The 20661-nt window shown below is 40.8% G+C and overlaps 1 protein-coding gene across 4 annotated transcripts in view; it reads right to left on the minus strand.

Moving 5' to 3' along the window:
• EPB41L4A (erythrocyte membrane protein band 4.1 like 4A) overlaps positions 1 to 20661 on the minus strand; it is a 136850-nt gene that overhangs the window by 3125 nt on the left and 113064 nt on the right. For 3 of the 4 annotated variants that reach the window (XM_075488559.1, XM_075488560.1, XM_075488561.1), the window contains 7 exons: positions 20518 to 20565; positions 16350 to 16427; positions 8823 to 8942; positions 3080 to 3127; positions 2384 to 2452; positions 1383 to 1493; positions 412 to 493 (listed from right to left, as the gene is read on the minus strand). In XM_075488559.1, the coding sequence (XP_075344674.1) occupies positions 412 to 493; positions 1383 to 1493; positions 2384 to 2452; positions 3080 to 3127; positions 8823 to 8942; positions 16350 to 16427; positions 20518 to 20565 (556 nt within the window). The remainder of the gene's footprint in view (positions 1 to 411; positions 494 to 1382; positions 1494 to 2383; positions 2453 to 3079; positions 3128 to 8822; positions 8943 to 16349; positions 16428 to 20517; positions 20566 to 20661) is intronic. The other variant, XM_075488562.1, reaches the window with a different exon arrangement.

A 20661-nucleotide genomic window follows, 5' to 3' on the forward strand; every position in this document is an offset into this window, starting at 1 on the left:
ATAAAAAAGAAAAAAGAAAAAAATAGCAATGCTTCAAGCCCAAGCAACAAAACTCTAAGCAGAAGTGAATAAATGATAGAAGCTTGTGATTACAACTGCAGCCTAAGCACACTTGCACATTTTAAGAAATTGTGAAAGTTGATTCTCCTCCTGTGGAGAACAGGGTATCATCTTAAGGAAGCATCAAACTCAAACTGGAAAAGAGTCATCCAGCAGCAGAAGCAGGTGTCCGCAGGGACATATGCTACAGAACTACATATATTTGGAAATATAAACAAAGTAGTCCAACTGCTGAAAAAATCTCAGCCAGCTTTAATTTTCACTGAAAAACAAAGATCTAATCTAAATAAAGCACTAGTCCCCCCCTTCCCTCCAAAAAAGGAAAATTGCAAAGGATGCACAATTCCTAACCTGTTGAGTCAATGGGATGCTGGGACCTCTAGCATCTGAAGATCGTGTAACAGGCAGTGGAGGCACCAGATCAGTTTTCGCACTGGAATTACAATATTACAGAACGGATATTGCTGTAATGAAGTAAACTATAACTGTGCACAGGAATAATAATGAAACTGACCCAGAGAGCTACATAGATCTGAAAGGTAAAATCCAAAAGGCTTATCACCTGACTTTAGATATCTGAAAGCTACCGTGCTGATCCTCAGTAGTCAGTGGACACCTTCAGGGCATAAGTCATCCCATCCCTTCTCAAGGGGCCTGTCTCCTCCTGGCCTACAGAGGCAGCCCAACTTCATGTGAGATGAGTCTCACCTGAAATCATAGGTGTGTCACACCTCCTTCAGGGTGCCATCCAGCTAAAACTAGCTTCCCAAGTGGGTGATATTATCAGGGGACTGCTTTTCATGTTTAAGGCCTTTATAAAACTGAGAACGGGGCTGTCAGTTTTCCATTCACCCTTTACAAATCAAATCAAAGTACACCCTTTACAAATCAGTCTTCTAGAAAAGACTGATCCACCCATTCGTGAAAAGGGTTGTACTCAAGTTCCCATGAAACAAATTACATAGTTAATGCAGATGACATCTTTAACTCTATTAAAGATGAAGGTATCTGGAAAGCAGCTCATGAGTTCTCGTCCTTTAGGCAACTTCATGACCTACCACTGAAAAGCAATACAGGTTTATTTTGGCTTTTTCAGTTTTTCCCCCTTCCAAGTAGATCAAGCAAGCCTCTGTGGCCCAAAATAGACCAGAAATGTTTTTGTACTTGAGTCATTTAGCTCTGAAGACCTACTATTTAGAGGGTTGCCTAAATCCTATGCCAGCAAACAACCACGTTTATGTCACTTCTAATCTAACCATGATCTTTGAACAACTTTTAGGCCATGCTAAACCAGTCCATTGCTGATAACCACATTCACGTACTTGACTTCAGACAGGACAGATCTTTCACCATCAGAGCACTGGGACCGCCGATACTGACGGTAGCTTCGAGGGGAATGTGAATGCCTAATGCGGATTGGGTCGCCTTGAGTCCTAAGAGAGACACAGAATTCACAACGGTAGGTTAGTAAACCAGATCGTCAGCACAAAAACATAAATTCAACTGCAGACTGAGAGATCCTCCCATTTCTCGTTAAAGTATAACAGACAGCTTCTTGCACGGGCTGAATTTAAAAGGCTGATGCTTTTCTTATGAGTCTGTACTTGGAATTCAATGCTTTAAAAGTGCAAAGGTCACAAAGTGGCATGCCCATATTGGAAAGTGAAACTATTTAATGAAGAGTACATTAATATATACAGCTTTTACATCAGCCTTTTCTGTTTAGTGGTGTTGTGGAAGCACATTATAATGCAAACCGGGATCCCATTTCTGCCACATGCAGCTGCTTGCACTGCCACATGGCATCCCAAATGGGCAATTATCACAGTGAAATAGATGTCCATTCTTAAGGAAATAGCTATGCCCTGGCAGCTGCCCATGACAAGCAAGGAAAGGGGTTGAATAGGTCAAACAGTGCCTTAGATGACTGGAATAAAAATTTAAAAGGAAGCAGAAGTTTAGGAAATAAATGGATTTGCTTGTTTGCATTCAGTTCTCTCTGATTCTGTAGTGTATAACATAAAACAGATTGATGGATGGCATAGGGAGACATACCGAACAGACAGACATCCAGCAGGTTCATGAGTGTGTGGGAGAGATAGGGAGACATGAAGAGGATTTTTTCGTATTTTGGAAAGAGACAATATTAGGTTTTAAAATTACTAGTAATCATCACCCAACCCATCCTAGATGAGCATTTGGAGTAGATAAAAGCTTAGAAATTATGTGTAAAGCCACTCCTATTTCAGTATGACAGAGTTCACAGTAAAATATGAAAAGCAGGCTTTTATATTCAGAAAGAGAAAACCTGACATAAACTCACTCTATTTTAGTGTAGGGAATTTCTTTCAATTGCTCCTCAGACAGGCCAGATGGATCCACAAGCTCCTTCCTAGAAAGGATTAGGCAAAGTAAAAAATGTAACAGTAGCTATCAACGGCAAAACTGTTCTTATTTTTATTATATTAGGCTGAAAATATTTACTGAAACAAGCTGTTGTCAGCCCTGAAGCTATCTTGACATCAAAATAGGAAACCTATTTAGAAATGTGTCTAACTTCACCTTGATTGCTTCAACTGCATGTCGCATCCTGTTCCACCTTCCTCTCACCTCCCTGCAAATCTGGTCTTGCTGCTTCACAATAGCTATGAACATTGTGTATACTGAACATCAAATATGCTTTGGAATAGCTAACTATCTTCTTAACCGGTATTTCTATAGCATGTAGGGCCTCATCCTAAAAGTGTCAGTATTACAAACAAGGACATTTTGGAAGCCCCAGAGGAACAAATCTCTAAAATGCTGTATTCTTTAATAATTCATCAACATACAATGGTCATCTGTATTCAGTGTATTCAGTGATCTGCAGTATCTTCTACACATAGCAGGTCATTAACTCCCGCATAATTTACTGTGGCACATAACTAAATCAGAACGTAATGCCTTATAGCCACAGTGCAGGGGATGTGAATAACTACATTAGAGGCAGTCACTCAGACCCTACAAGCACCATACTTACTGAATATGTTTCCACAGTTCTTCTTTAGCTTGTACATCTGGGCTTCTCCTATAAATACCAACAAAGACAATAAAGGCAGAACTGTGAAAACCATCATCTGACATATTGCTGTTGAAATGACTTTTAACACCGCAGACCCTGCACAGAAATCACAGTAAATGTAATCCACCAGTGACCTCAATTTTAAGGTTTGTTATCTCAGAAAATGCATTAAACTTCATGGCTTTATTTCAACTGAAAAGTAATTTATTGAACAACAGGCTCTCAATCACAATTCCTGCTCCACTAGCCTTCAGCAAGAGTATGCATAAAATACAAACAACAGCAGAACTTCCCAAGCCAAATCAGTGCTCAGCTACTGCCACCCCTTATGCAGCTGAGGACAATGTGTTTTGGAATAACACTTTTGTAAAAGGTCCTGTGGCCCACAGAGCCTTTTGTGGGCAGGAGGAGGGACAGGCCATGCCAGGCTGACACACCAGTAATCCCTGGCCATTCCCAGTGAGCACCAGTAAAGAGGACCCATTGCTCAGCTGTGATCGCAGTGCAGCCTCTCGCTTTCTGGTCATTTCCAAGAAGGGTTTCTGCACACTGCATTTAACTTTGTGATGTCCAGGACAAAAAAACAACAACGAACAAAGCAAACCAGCACATGCATACTCACGCACACAAATATTTCAGCAAGTATTTCATTCACAGAGAAAGTACTTAGCCAAAATTGTAATTTCACTGTTGCAGACATAGAGATGTCATACAGCAAGCCTGAATGGCATGCCTCACATTTTCCACTGAATTACAGAAGATACTGTCTCCAAACTGGATTCCCTTTATTTTTATTTTTCTTACCCTGTTTTACTGTAGGGTTAGTGCAAAACCACTGCTGTTGCTGAAGTTGCACCTAGAATTCACCAAAACCCATGCAGCATAATGGATTAAATAAGTACTTTACACAGTGGCAGGAACTACATTTGCATGGAGAGATCAGATAACTCTTTTCATTGGGTTTATATAAACTCAGTGTCAACAGCTAGACTGTTCCACACCATCTGAGATATGAGGAATGCAACTTTTAGACAGATTCAGCATGCATAAATGTTCCCACTGAAGTCACAGTTTCTCAAAGATTAAGTCTTACATCATCAGATCATAGAGCTTGCTTTTTTTTCCTTAAACAAAAGTCCTATCATACTCAAAGATGCTTGGGGAGTGATATAATCCAAATTCAAATAAAGATCAAGGAGGACAGCACAGTTCTGCATTTTAGCATCTGTTAAATTGGCTCTCCCTTGCCCAGTGACAGAGCTGTATCAGAAATAAGTCCAAACTGCTCTCTAGCATTAACAGTTTAACTGTTTTCTTATTTCGCTGTTACTGTGTTTGGCTCATTTCCAGACTTCAACATAGGAATAATGTTCAGACATCTATATTGCAGTAAATGTTTTACAGTTGGTGTAAAGGCAGATTATTTAGGGATGGTAATGTTTTGGGGTTCTTTTTTTTGGATTTTACAGGTGCAGAAGTACTGGCAGATATTAGTTTACTGCTTTATAAATACCAGAGAGACAGAAGGGTGAGAAACAACCTTACGTTTGTGATTCCCTAGTGGGACTAATATGAACTAATCCATAACCTTCTCAGGCTCCAAGGTGGCGATGGCTTTCCAGGCAGCGTGATGCAGCCGCCCCAGACAATTCCCGTTCTTGACCGCTCTGCTGTCTGTTCTGACCGCTCAGGTCCTCGTGACAGCAACAGCTACGGCCATGAGTAGCTTGCAGTCTGATTTTTCTCAGCGTTCAGAGCTTTTTGTGGCTTTATGTGTTTGTGTTTATTATAATGCATTTAATTTTCTCTGATTTTCACTTCTCCTGTCTCTCCTTCTCCCTTCTTGCACTTCTCCTTCTCTCCTTCTTACATCAGTCCATGCTGTTTTTAACTCCCTGATGCAGTAGCTTGGTATGCAGTGGCATTTAACAGCCTTTCTCACTGCTCGGTTCTGAATTGATTTCTCCTTCCATGCAACCCCCTGCTCATGAAATAGCAGCTGCAAACCCTGCATTCACCCTGGGGCTGGGAAGATAGGCATCCTCTTCTGAGGCTGAATAATCAGGCAGTGGGGAATGCGAAAGCTCCCTGAAAAAAACGCCAGCTTCTCCAGGGAGGCTTTGTAATGCTTACAAGCCCTAGTTTGCCTGAGGAAGCAAAGCCTCGGGGTCACTCCCAAACCCAGGATCCCCACAAAGCAGGGTATTGTGCACACCACTGACCCATCTGATCAGCTCATGGCTTTTACTTATTCATGGAAATACAACAGTTCAGGATGTGGCTTTAAGTCTTGCATATCACCAAACATCATGTGAAGCCTCACCTACAGTAAGAAATGTTAAGTTGTGGGGCAGTGTCGAAAGAGTGGTTAAATAAGAAGTCATCTTTGTTTCTCCATTTTCTAGGAACTGTGCCTCCTGCTTTCTGCGGCCAACTCCAGGCATTTAATTCTGTGATCTCTGCCATTCTCCCTCCTTCCACCCCTGCAACTACACTAATAAGGAAGCCACTGCTGTAAAATACCAGTTTAGCAATATGGCATCCCATGAAACAAAAAAAAAAAAAAAAAAGGAAAAGGGCTGAACACAATGATTCCTCAGAACAAACTGCTTTTATGAATTCCCATCTTGACATTATTTATTTTCCATCTGTTTAAGAAGTGTTACCATACTGCGACAACCTCACGGCGTTTCTTGAAGTTAATTCTCCACAAAAGAATATCCAGAAATATGATACAGATAAAGTATCTTAATAAAAGCATTTTCCTTCCAAAGGCCTGTTCCTGCTTCCTTTGAAGACAAAATGAAGAAAAGCTTACAAAAAGAAAGGTCTTGTTAAGGTGAAATGTAGGTTTTGCATATACTGCATAGGAAATTCATGTTTGTATAGTTCTTAACTGCCCACAACAAAGCAATCCTTCTATTAAATCTTTAAAGCCAGATCACAACCCCTCCTTCACTTTGTTTTCATCTTTTTACTGTGAATTGGTTTAGAACTCACGGTTTTGACATATAATGTATACTCAGATTGTCCTATTGCAGCATCCGAATCAATAGCTTCTGGACAATTTGTACACTAATCAGATTCTCTAATGCTCAAGAAATCTCATGGGAATTCCCAGTAAGTGATGAGTCTCCAGGGGTTTTTTTTGTTTATTTTTATTTCATTTTCACAAGCTTGAACAACTCTACACATTAATAAGGTCTACATTATTTTTTGTGTCTGCATCTGCACCCTTATTAAGATTTCAGTTTGAGTCACAAATGGTAAATTTAAATAGCCATGGAATTTTAATGGCCATTCTTCTTAATTAAAAAAAGCCCTTTGGCTACACAGATGTTTTACATGAACTCTTGAAAATGAACCCTGTAGAACTAGAATTGGGAGCTCTCTCTATTTGCTGTTTCCTTTAGGAGAAAGAAAGGTCAAATTCTTGTCAAATATTTTTATTCCTGAGACCAAGGAGACACCACCACCACCACCCCCAATGATTAATATTACTCATTATCAAACAAATGAAATGCACTGTGCCAGGCACAGTAACAAGTATTTCAGCCATTACTTCACACTTCCAAAGTGAACCTCTAGTTAAGCTGACTGCAATAAGGAATGTAATGTGAAAGACTTATCTGTACTACTAAAATGAAGGGTTTGTATCAATTGTTAAATGTGCAAATTGAAATGACCATATGGCCAGATTTAAAAATAAGCAAACAGCTGAGCCAAACTAAATTACATAAATGCTTTTATAACCTACTGCAGGTTAACAGTTAAATGCCTTTTACTAAACTTTTTTTAAAACACTTTGAAAGGAATTACCATTTTACTTTTGTTAGTTCCTACTTGCGTAAATTAAGGATCTCTGCCATACTTGGGAGGTTTGGGCTTATTTCATTGTTTTGGGTTTGGTTTTTTTAAACTGAAGAGTGAGACAAAAAGGAGGACTATATTCACCACTAAGACAACAGGGAAAAGAAATGAGAAGCCATGCAAAATCTTCAGGATTTCCTCACTTCTTTGCTTCCTCTAGGACCTTTCCTTGTTAAGTAAGATGCTACACATTTACATTTTGCTAATAGTAGTTTAAATAAAATGTAGCTCAGAATGTCACTGTGCTGGACAATAAAACCATTTCATAAGTTAAATTAGCCACAAGAGGGGGCCCGTGCTGTCCAAGCAATGAAATTTACTTGGCCTATGGGAAAAAAGAAAAGTTGGCTCTAAATTTAATCTAACCATTATTAACTGAGTACATTTCCTAGTTTAAAGCACTTTCTGTATATAGTAAAAAAATGTAAATCAAACTTAACCAGCTATATTTTGTGGATTCCAAACAAGTGAGCTTTAATATTTCTGATTTTTAGTAATATATCATTGTATAATTACACCTAATAACATTTGACTTTTGTGCAGCTGAAAGTGAACAAGTCTGTACAAAGCCAGTTAAAGTAGAAATTCCAACATTTGGAATTTTAATGGCAAATTCTATTTCTCATAAAAGAATGAAAACTGTACACTATGAAACTGGAGACAGAAATAAGTTATAGGCACACAGGCAACTGAAAACAGGACTCAAGTGGACTTTAATACTGGAAACTTCAGTGTGGATTATGGTTTCAGTTGGCATGAATGAAATAATCATTTAAGGCAGTATACAGTTTCTCTTGGTAAGTCTTAACATGAAAAGTAAATTTAAGAAAAGACATTAATGGGAAGTATCTATGCAAGTATGCTACAGAGGTCACACGTTACACCATCAGCATCAGGGCCGGACCACTCATCCCTTTTAGCCAGGCAGTGAGGGTGGGGATACAGTTTCAAAGACTGCTCTTTCTTGCCTTCTCTCCCAGTGCCTCACAGCTGCTCTCCTGGCACTCTTCAACACCCCTGGCCCTGCCTTGCCCTGCTTTGCCCTGCCCTGCCCTGCCCTGCCCTGCCCTGCCTGCCAGGCACGCTGATGCTGGCACTGCTTTGGATGGTTGCTTGGATGGCAGATTAGGGTGGACACAAACGCGATACAAAACAGTGTGTCTATACACAAAAAAAAAAAAAAAAGCCATTAAAGGAAAAATATAGATTAAAAGAAATCAGCATTTTCTAGGGTTTGCAAAAATTAATTTTAGAAGCTCACAACTTCACCATGTCAAAACCAGCTGTCAGCAGGAACGGCACTGCCTGGCAGCACATCTCCATCATGGAAATCCTGACATCAGGATACAATAAATCACTGACTGCTGCTTGCCAATAGTAATTTGACATGGAGACATCAGTAGCTGGTCTCATCTGGAACAATACTGCAGACATTATATGATTAAACAAGCGTGCATGCATTTCACAAAAATGCCTGCACCTATCACACAAAATCTGAATGTTTACACAGACATGCTGCCCAGAAGAGGGGAATCACCGTCCTCATTACAGAACTAATGTTTAATGAGCCACAAAACCATCCAGGACTCCTTCCATCCAAGGTGATGGAAAGAGTTCCTCACAAGCCCTGTTACAAAGCCCTTGCTGTGGTAGTTGTACCCTGAAATTCAAATCACTGTATGAAGGGAGTTTGACCACAAAGACAAATCAGCTAATGTGAGAACATGCCAGGTGAAAGTTTCTGTTCCTCAGCAGCCGAGATATTCCTCCTGCTTTTTAACAGGCTACAGTAGCCTTAATTTTCGCGTCAAAGCAGGCAAGGGTTACATACGATCGAGATCTGTGCCTGGATCGCCGGTAGTTTGGATCTGCCTGGTTTTTCTCCTTTTGTCGCCTCAGTACAGCTTCCCACTGAGGAGCCGAGTCAACCATGTCATTCTCTTGCCGTAATCTGCAAAAGAAGTACTGGGAGTTTAGTCTGAGGTCTCTGGCACAGGATGCTCTGAGAAGCAATGGGGTATTTTTTTCCCCACAAGAATCTAGCTCCTGCAATGCAATACTTCAAGTTATTATCTTGCTAAATTTTAAGTAACGTTCCCAAACTACATTAAAATGTAAGAATCTGTATCAAAGAAAACTCACTTATTTGCTATTTAGAAACAGCATAAGCCAAAAATGAGATGACCCTTTAAAAACAGGACTACACCTTGAATTCTATTTGTCTTCCCAGCCCAAGTCAAACATCCAGAATTTTTTTCCTCCATAAGTATTCAAGGCCACCTCATCTACAGCAAGCGTAAGCCCAACATCATGATACAAGGCTCTACTACTACAACTTTTCTGAATACTTCGTTACAGCACGCACCTTCCTAGGATCCAGGGAAAATCCCCCAGGGATGCCCTTGGTGAGCTCCTGCTCAGAGGAAGTGATCCTTTCACTCTGACCTGCACAAAGCCCAGGATGCATGCAGATCTTCCCAGCTGCCCGAGATACATATAATCCTGCCACTGTCACCCTTTCTGCACCGTCCCCTGTGGCTTTGGCTCCTGTCTCTGCTTGTGTGCTTCTAAATGATATGATATGCCTTTTATTTCTTCTTCTTTTTTTTTTTTTTAAAAATCCATGAATCTGTTATTGGAATGTAGTACAGATTAAACCAAATGTCAAAATCCTGTAAATTCACCGTGTTTGTTAGCAGGCTGAACTAACTCTATGATGAGACAAGCAGCCAGGGCAACCGGCATGCCAGTGTTTGGCCATTCAAAGCTCTATAGATGCTTCACAGCTTTGGGGTTGGAGATATGAGTGGTGTGGTGAAATGCTAAGGTGGAATAAATGGGTATGTTTGGTCACAGCAGTGAATTTAAAATTCAGCAGAGATTTAGAAAGAACCTCAGAAAATACCACTCCAAGAATGGGTTCTCTGATTGGATGGTACGACTGGCATACTGAAGAAACCAGAGGAGCTTAACAAAAAATGGGAAGACTGACAGGTAAAACCAACAAACAAGCCAACAGAGATAAAGGGATTACACTGGAGACATGACTGATAGGAAATGCAAAGCATGTTGTTGTTGTTGCTCTTCACTACAATGTACCTTTCTCCTTGAGTTTTGAATTGTATCAGGCTAAACTGGCTATGCAGGCTGCTGCTTTTCCTTTACACGGATCTTCTCTCACATGTGTAATGAATTTTGAGCTCGATCCCCAGCTACTGTAAATGGCCACAACTCTACCAAATGGCACTGAGCATCTGGTGAAGATGGCAACATCAGGTTTTGACTTCTAAGCAAGTCTTTTTAAACCTGTAATCTGGTGACAGGGATTAACATAAACTTCTTTCTAAGGATTTCGTAGAACTCACACAGCAACAAGTAATGAATTGTGATTTTCATCCCGAATAATCCACTTTGTGGAGACAGCAAGCATCCCACATGGTATAAACACTATCAACTGACTCACACATACGGCAGTCACTTGCACAAAAACAAGACACGTGGCTGCCAGACCAGAGCTGCTGCCATGGGTGGTGGGTCTGCCCGCTTGCCAGTACCTCGCCCCATCCCTCCCAAACAACAACTCCTAACAGATCAAGTAGACAGCTCTGCTCTGAAGGAGGCATTTGGATGTTTGCCACGAAATAACTGAGAGCTACTCATTCTTCTCAGGAAACCCACACAACACAGCAGAGCACGAGGTCTGTACTCCAGCACAGAGCACACAGGATCCTGCACCTCTGTGTTTGAAGCCACACTTCCACACTGACCACGAATGACTTCTTGTTAAAGGAGTAAACACATCATTTCTGCTCCGGTCCATTCTACTAACCTAGTAGATTAGCATCTACTGCTGCGTGGCAAGCACAGTCTTTAGCAATGCATTCATTTATCTCCAAGTACTTCATATTTCTACTCTGCCTCCTTTCTTCTACTTGTTGTAACATACAACAGTGTTCATCATTGTTATTTATCTCTTCAATTTGAGCAAAATACTGAAAACCTAAATATATAAAGTAGCATGGCAACTATTAAAATAAGCAGTGTCAGCACACTCAAAGTACTTTTGTTCCACAGCAGAACTCTACTAGATGGACACATGAAGCAATAAAGCATTCATTTTGCAGCTGCAAAGAAAGGTACTATGCTCACATTTAACAATGTAAAGGATGACCAAGGTAATACAACCTCTACACAAAATACATTATTTAGATGCAATGATCAAATCATAATAATTTTGGGGCCAAATCTTTACCTCTTTGGCAACATAGATGACAACAACCAAAACAAACAAAAAAAACCCCAAAACCCACAAAAGAGTGGAAAGAAATTTAACTAAAACCCTAACTTTTTATTTAAAAATACTTTTGACAAAAAAGTGTTGCCTTTGTACTCCAAGTCCATTACAACTTTCCTTTCATTCTTTCCACTTTTTGCTCCCACAAGGGAACAAGCTGATTTATGTCTTATAGAAAAAAAATCCTTGTTACTGGCATGTGAAATAAATCCAGTTGAGATTAATAGCTATCACAGTGACGGATTAGGCATTGTTTGCAGGAAGACTTGATGGTAAAATAGAAAGTCATAAGACTATCATCACTCATCTGTTGACTTAGAGATGTTTTTTCCCCATTTCAGATGATATCATAGCAAGCTACATCTATGCAATGATAAATTCTCTTAAGACAAGCAACTCTGAAGACTTGATTCTTGAAATCTCATTCAAAATATTTGAGCGTAAAGTTATTATTCAGGTACAACGTACAACAATGAGGGGCTCATTGGGGATGTGAAGGTCAAAGGCAGCCTTGGCTGCAGTGACCATGAGATGGTGGAATTCAGGACCCTGAGAGGAGACAGGAGGGCAAAAACCAAGATCACAACCCTGGCCTTCAGGAGAGGAGGCTCTGGCCTCTTCAAAGATCTCCTTGGAAAAGTCCAGTGGGATAAGGCCCTGAAGGGAAAAGGGGCCCAAGAAAGCTGGTTAATATTCAAGGATCACCTCCTCCAAGCTCAAGAAAAATCCATCCCAGTGAGTAGGAAGTCAGGCAAAAATGTCAGGAGGCCTGCATGGATGAACAAGGAGCTCCTGGCAAAACTCAAACACAAAAAGGAAGCATGCAGAAGGTGGAAGCAGGGGGCAGGTAACGTGGGAGAAATATAGAGACGTTACCCAAGCATGCAGGGATGAGGTTAAGAAAGCCAAAGCTCAAATGGAATTTAATCTGGGATGTCAGGGATGTCAGGGATGTCAAAGGCAACAAGAAGGGCTTCTATAAGTAGACAGATGACAAAAGAAAGGATAGGGCCCACTGCTGAATGAGGCAGGGGATCTAGTGACATAGGACATGGAAAAGGCTGAGGTACTGAATGCCTTCTTCACTTCAGTCTTTATTAGCAAGACCGGCCTTCAGGAATCCCAGGCCCTAGAGACCAGGGAGAAAGGCTGGAGAAAGGAAGACATAACCTTGGTGGAAGAGGATCAGGTCAGGGAAGACTTAAGCAAACTAGTCATACATAAGTCCAGGGACACATGGGTGCAGAGGGAGCTGGTTGATATCATTGCAAGGCCTCTCTCAATGATCTTTGAATGATCATGGCAATTGGCAGAAGTGCCCGAAGACTAGAGGAAAGCAAATGTCAGTCATGTCTTCAAGAAGGGCAAGAAGGAACACCCAGGGAACTACAGGCTGGTCGGTCTCACCTCCATCTCCAGAAAGGTGATGGTTTCCTAATCCTGGAAACTATTTCCAGGCACATGAAGGGCAAGCAAGTAACCAGGAGTAGTCAGCATGGATTCACCAATGGGAAGCCATGCTTTACCAACTTGAGAAACTTCTACAACAAAATGACTGGCTTGGTAGGTGAGGGAGATCAGTGGATATTGTCTATGTGGACTTCAGGAAGTCTTTTGATGCTGTCTGCCCACAAGATCCTCATAGAGAAGCTGTTGAAGGATGAGCTGGATGAGAAGACAGTGAGGTGCACTGAACACTGGCTGAACAGCCAGACCCAGATCAGTGGCACAAAGTCTGGTTGGAGCCCAGTAACTAGCAGTGTACCCCAGGGGTCAGTACTGGGTCCAATCCTGTTTAACATCATTAATGATCTGAATGATGGGGCAGAGTGCACCCTCAGCAAGTTTGCTGATGACACCAAACTGAGAGGAGTGGCTGATACACCAGACAGTTGTGCTGCCATCCAGAGGTACCTGGACAGGCTGGAGAAATGGGCTGACAGGAACCTCATGCAGTTCAACAAGGAGAAGTGCAAAGCCCGGCACCTGAGGAGGAACAACCCCAGGCAGCAGTACATGCTGGGGGCTGCCCAGCTGGAAAGCAGCTCTGCGGAAAAGGACCTGGGCATCCTGATGGACACCAAGTTGAACATGAGCCAGCAATGTGCCCTTGCAGCAAAGAAGGTGAATAGTATACTGCGCTGCATTAGACAAATTATTGCCAGCAGGTCGAGGGAGGTGATCCCCTCTACTCAGCACTGGTGAAGCCCCACCTGGAGTACTGTGTCCACTGCTGGGCTCCTCAGTACAAGAGAGACATGGACACAATGGATAGAGTCCAGCAAAGGGCCACCAAAATGATGAAGGGACTAGAGCACCTCTCCTAGGAGGAAAGGCTGAGGGAGCTGGGACTGTTCAGCCTGGAGCAGAGAAGGCTCAGGGGGATCTCACCAATGTATATACATACCTGCAGGGAGGGTGCAAAGAGGATGGAGCCAGGCTCTTTTCAGTGGTGCCCAGTGACAGGACCAGAGGCAATGGGCACAGACTGAGACACAGGAGGTTCCCCCTAAACATCAGGAAACACTTTTCCACTGTGATGGTGACCAAGCACTGGCACAGGTAGCCCAGGGAGGTGGTGGAGTCTCCATCCTTGGAGACACTCAAAAGCCATCTGGGAATGGTCCCGGGCAACTGGCTCTAGGTAGCCCTGCTTGAGCAAAGGATTGGACTAGATGACCTCCAGAGGACCCTGTCAACCTCAACCATTCAGCCATTCTGTGATTCTAATCAGATGGATCTTCTAAGTACAGTCCAGTAGAAGACTATGCTCCAGTACATGTTGTCTACTGACTGAATAAATTTTTATTCACACAATAAATTTTGACCACAGCATTAAAAAAAGCAAATAAGTTTCCTCTGTGATTGAAATATGCTCATCATAGGTTCTTCCTTAATTTCATATGAACATCTGCTTAGGATAAAACATTTATGTGATGGAGTGAAACCACAAAGACTGATTGAGATCAAGGAAAGAGATTATCCCTAACCTTTTTCCAGTGTTTTACCTTCAAAAGTTCTCATCTGCCTTTCTGTTTTTTTCTGATAATTTGTTTTCATCTGATAAATAGTTCACAGTGATCTATTCTCATGTGAACAATAAATTCTACTCTTCTATGATCAGAAGCACATTCTTTTGGGTAATGTGAGTGTTCAGTCATTTTATTCCAATAAAACAATACAACTTTGTGTCTGCTTGTGCCAAGGACTTGATTATCGTACTGGGAAATAAATTAGTATTAATCTATGCAACAGGTAAAACTTGAGTAACAGCAGTGGCAAGCCTCATTGTCCCATTTAACCCTGTTAGGGCTGGCTCACCTCTGCTAACGGTAAAGCTATTCCATGCCTGTACCCTTTCAGCTTATTTTATTCCTGCTATGGCTGCTAACAAAATGCAGAAATTCATTGTGACTTTCAGGTGGTTTTCCTGCACCTGATGACACAGAACAAGTCTCAGACCTCCAGCTCATTCAGTACTTATTTACTTTAACACTGATAATGACTTTTGATCTAGTCTGATTTCAAGTGACCACCTAAGAGTAAGAGATGCTGCAACATTAGCATTTTTGATGTATCACACATTTCTGAAAATGTGAAAAACATAAAAACAATCCATACAAATTGATTTTTTTTCTTTTTAAGCACTTTTCCATGAGGTAGGGAAGGTTAGTAAAGGCCCTTTTATTCTTCAGAAAATGATAAAAAGTACTTAATCCTTCTTACAATTCAATCTTTATATTGCAAGAAGCTCTTCAAAACATTCTTGTGGTCAGTCTCTAATTTCCTTCACTTGCTTGTGGAGCTCCCTGAACAAGAAGTTTCACAGGAGAAAAAACCTGGCAAGAGTGTTCTAAGAGAAAGGGATGCAAAATACTATTTACCTACTGATCACTGAAACTATACTCAGCATTTCATTCAAACTTCAGAGCTCACCCGGAAAACAAATCTTCCATGCACACTAAGTTATTGGTAGCTGAGTATCTCACAAGGCTATGCTCTGATTTAAATAAACTCCAAAGAAATCTCATGGCTCAGCTATGCTTATATCAGCCTATTTGAATGTCACAATGATTTTTTAGCATCTCTTTAACTACTCCAAGTTGTGCTTAAAACATTATTAGACTGCATGCTTCTGCAGCACTATCTAGCATATAGTTATTTCTAAGAACTTCCAAATATCTGAAAATCATTTATCACTATGTGATCATGCATGTGAGACAACAGGAAACTATGGCAGCTTGTGCAGACAGCTTCTTAGAAAATTTGCTTTAAACAATTCCTCTTTTGTCCAGTGACAGTTCTCTTACGCTCTGTTTATGCAATATGAAGAAATTCTATGTGCTTTTTAAAAATATATTTTCATAAATAACTCTCAAATGCTGTTATCTCAAGTGCAATATAAAAGTTGCAGTTTTAAAGGAAATTTTTTGCCACAATAAATCAGTTGTTATGCTAACTTTTTCATATCAGCAACACGAAAAATAGAATATAAAAACCAAAACTTGCTAGCATCACTTGATATTAACTACTGTTGTCCTGTTAAAAGCTGATGCTGTACACATTTTGGGTTTAAACCCACACTTTACATTTTGGAAAATAAAAATATTTATACAATTAAATGCATGCATTTAAAAACAACACTGACTTTCAGATCCGTTAAAATATTTTGACTATTCTCCTCAAAAGCTTATTTACTGCTAAAATTCTGCACTTGAAATTTTTGAGGTATTGAAGTATATGCTGTGAATATCATCATCACCATTATCCACTTTATTTGCATTAATATTGCAAATCTTTTGTAAATGTGCCCCATATTTGATTTTGCCGTTCATTAATGAGTTCTTCTCAAGCAACAGGAGTGTATGCATTCATTGCAAACACCTATGATGTATATGTATGTTGGCAGTTACCTCTCTTCTTATACAAAAAAGGACCTTAAGCTGCCTCAGGAGGACTGTATACATATAAAACATGTTAGATTCCTTCTTACTAGGTTTATCTCAGAAAAGTCTATCTCCATTTGTGTTTCATGTCTCTATGTCTCAAATACATAAAGGTCACCTGTTTCTCTTCTTCCGATGCTCTCTGTTGGAATTTTCTGATTCACTGCCACTGCTGGTGTTACAGCGAGACCGTGATCTGGAGAGGAGAAAAGCAACACCTTAAGGTGAATTTATCTACTGACATCTGAAGTACTGAAGTTCTAAACAAGGGATGAACAACACTGCAAAGACATTACTAGGAAAATCAGAATTAAAATACTCTAGAGGGCTTGTCTACACCTGAAAGTCATATTATCTTTTTCTCATTAATTGATTGGGAAAAACTGCTTGGAAGGTTGTGCACCCAGAGTGCGGTGTCAGGTCAGTGCTATTTTTCTTTTGAATCATTGCACTGCATTTTTGTTTGTTCGTTTTATTTTATCTCTTAGCATTCTTTGTGTATATGCCACAGTGAAATGTTTCTTTGAGGTGTGAAATGTTTTGTCTTTAAACTGTATGCATTCTGGCTCTTTTCTTCTTGCATATTCTGGGGCACCCAACAACATAGTAATTCTGGTTTTGCAGGCAAAATAAAATGCTCACCAGATCTGTCTGTTTCTATTCACCTCAGCTTCCATCTGGCTTCTAGTAAGTTCATATCATTCATCATATCAAGAAACACCACTAACACTGTGATTCTGCTGATCTTTATAAATACAGAAAGGCTGAAATCCACACATTGTCAGGTGTGTGTATCAGCACAGCTTTGGGATGACCCAATGCACAGCTACAAAGATGGTGCATCCTGTGAGGAAAAAGAAATAAAGCAGTTACTTCTGTATCACCTCTGACTGTGAAGCTTCAAATGGTAAGGTGACATTTACAGCTCTGATTATTTATTGCTGAAAAAGACTGGTGGAACAGGCTGATGTTAAACTTCAAGAAGAAAATGGGCATATGCCTACCTACAAGCAAACTCCTCTCAGTAGAGAGAAGTGCTTGGCCACTACTATCTGAGACCCTTAAGTCCTCGATTGCCACCGATCAACATTTTGGAGCAGACAGACCAGCTGTCAGGGCTCTGGTCCTAGAAAACAGGACTCTGTTACTGTACTGCTGGGCTAGGTCCTAAAAAATGGCACTCTCATCAAAACCCGGTCTGGACCTTCTTTACTGTGATGATGGTCTCTGAATGTGTCCAAAGACAGACACGTTTCTCTGTGGCACTGACAGCCCAGCTGATAAATGGGGAAAGCTGACCAATATTAACATGAGCTGGCCTGGAAGGATTTAGGATATCAGGAGTTAGAATTGGTGATGATTTTGCTGCAATGGAAAACAGAAATTTTCTTCTGAGGTCTCTGGGCATGAAATAGGAGAGATAAGGGGATGATTCCTGATGCTGCTGGCAGAGACACATACTTTCTTGTGCCTTCTGGCTTTTCTTTTGCTCTTTGATGAGCCACTTTCATAAGAGAACAGATTTGTTAAACTACACCTCAAACAAGCTGAGGAGTGAAGGCAGTTCCTTAAGTGTAGGTAACAGGTAAGGGGAAGCATTTCATGACAAGGTTGGAGGCTACTGACAAGCACCTGCTCACTGCATATTCTAACAGTTTAGGGAGAAGAGCCCAAACAGGATGAGAGCAGATGAGAGAGGCTTCCTAGGGAACAGAATAGCTGCAACATGGACCTCCCCTGAGCATCCTGTCTGGTCAGGGACACATCACTCTACGCTCTGTCTCTGAAACTGGGACACTGTTATAGATGTCCTTCTGACACAGCTGCGAGTCTCATGAATTTGCCCGTAATATCAGTGAATTATGGTTGGTTTTATCAAATTGCTGTGTCATTAAACGCCTCAGAGTCTATGGAGTCTGGTCTCATCCCTCTCCAAAACTAGGAGATCATTAACTCAAATAGCTCGCATTAAACACAAATGTTTCACAATAGTAGAACAACCAAAGCCTAGGAAAATCAGTTCAGCCCAGCTTGTCTGTAGGGATAGGCTTGGAAAAGTGAAATTTCCCCAGAGGAGAAGCAGAAACCTCTCCCCATTCCCAAATTTCATGGCTCATTATTTAAAGCCATTGAGAGGCTCAGGATAGCCAGTTTCCCAGGCAAAAATACACATTTCTGGGTGAAGCTGAAAGTCAGATAAGAAAGTTGCATGTTACTACAGAAAAATGTAACCCCAAAGGAAGAAGGAAGATTAAAAGATTGTGTCCAAAAGATATTGGCTCAAGCACATTCAGAAAGTTCAGAGCAATAAATGCTCCAAAACTGCAGCAGACCTTACATGCCCAAAAGTATACCTTTTCTTCCCCAAAATCTTATCAGATGTTTAATAAATATTCCACTAATCTTGAATCTCAACATTACTAGGTCATCCAAGCAACACTGTTCTTTCACACTTCCAGGTCATTGGAGCAACTCTGTTCTTTTACATTTCTGAGCACTTCAAGTATTTTCTTACTCTGATTTAAGCAATTTATCCCATAAGGTACCAAGGCAGCAAAAATCACACCATGGCAGAAGTGCAAGATAAAACATTCTATTTCCTCAAATTCAAGATAAGCCTTTCTGTAGCTTTTCAGGAATGGAACTCTGATCCGCCTTTTGGATACTGCACATCAAATTACCTTGTGTTCCCTGTCAGGAAAGCACTTGAGGGGATTCAGCAGAGCTGCTGAGCTGTCAGCTGAGTGGCAGCTGCTCATGCTGGCTGTCAGAATATTATCTTTCACTGAATATTAAACATCAGCTTGTACTGAACTGAATAAAATACCAAAAACGGAAACAAAGGTTGTTTCCTAAGTCAGGTACAAGAACACGTGAGATCATCCTGATCTCTGACAATTACAAAGCACCTTTCATCCTTTTCTCATGTTTTCTGGGTCGTGCAATATACTTGCTATTTTGGAGGTGGTACATCTGTATGGTCTGACACAAGGAGCAAGAAAGAAGGCCTAATCAGTTTGGCAAGACAGACAGAACAAATACAGCCCAGGAGGAGGCTTGGGGGTGGGGTGGGTTGCAGGATTTGGTATTTCAGAGAAACAGTTGACAGAGAAGGCTCGTATCTGGCGCAGTCCTTTTCTGTTTAAAATGAGAGAAAAGTAGCAAACTTGTGAGGAAGTGGAGAAGGTCTACTCCAATATACTATAACAAATATGTATATTTGTAATGTAATACAGCAGGCACAGCCTTTGGGAAGAGGTCCCTTCTGAGCACTGGGGTTTTCCACCAGAGATGCCTAACTAAATCCTCTCAGTTTTATGTGCTGGAAATCCACCATGGGACTATCACTGGGAGCTTGTAATGGTAACATCCTTTATAAAAATAATCTGTTATTTTATAATAGGTGCAAAGTACATGAGCACTTTCCCTGACTTCCTGTGATTGTCCCTGAGATGTTTGTATCTTTGCCAGAGCTCCTTCCTCATGCTGCAACAGTGAATCAGAACCTGGGAGTGTCTCCTCTCCTTTGCAAGCTTCAAGAGGCTCTGACATCGAAATGCACTGCACTGTTTCCTTTTTCCAGCAGCCAGGGCAGGAGCACAGGAGCAACGAGAAGCACAGCACAGTGCATGTGCTGTGTGGCAGGCAGATGTGGCACTAGAGAACTCCAGATGCAAAAATCTGTCAAAAGCTGAAGCTGTTGAAGGGCACACCTGAATTCACCCCATCATTTTATTTGGAAATGTGACAACTAGTCAAGACTGCACAGGAAAAAAAAAGAAGCTTAAGAAAAAATTCAGCAAAAAATGTGCCAGACAGCGAGAAGACCGTAAGAAGTTGCATATGCCTCTGCACCTACCTTTTGCAGGACAATTCATCTCAAATGATAGTACACTTGCTTTCAAAACAGATTAATTAAAAGTGGACTGGGAAGCTGGAGAACTCAAAACAAAATCTGCAGATGCAAAATCCAAAAGCTAAAACCTCTGGAATTGACTTTCAAGTTGCAGACAAGCCTTTAGTATACTTCCACAAACTGCTTCTAGCACGGGGTAGTAACAACGTGCAAGGCAGCTTGTAGGAATCTGTGCTGTGATGAGGTTATGCTACAGAGCATTTTAGCAAAAGTAAGGTAGGAAAGAAAAAATTAAATGGGTGGAACACAACAAGCTTTTTAAACATTTAAGAAGATGAGGGAGAAGGAAGGAAGGGAGGGGATGCAGGGAACTAAAATATGATCAGTACCTTCACTATCATTTCATGGCTGCTATAGGTTATATATTTACCTTCTCCTTTGCTTTAAATCTGAATCTTCTCCACTGTTTTGATTTTTCCTGTGACATTAAGGAAGTTTTAATGAAATACCATCAGGTCACTTAACACAACTACACAAAAACTCCCCTATTTTTAAGAAAAAAGAAACTTTATAA

Source organism: Mycteria americana, chromosome Z, assembly GCF_035582795.1.
Source record: "Mycteria americana isolate JAX WOST 10 ecotype Jacksonville Zoo and Gardens chromosome Z, USCA_MyAme_1.0, whole genome shotgun sequence".
Classification (NCBI taxonomy): domain Eukaryota; kingdom Metazoa; phylum Chordata; class Aves; order Ciconiiformes; family Ciconiidae; genus Mycteria; species Mycteria americana.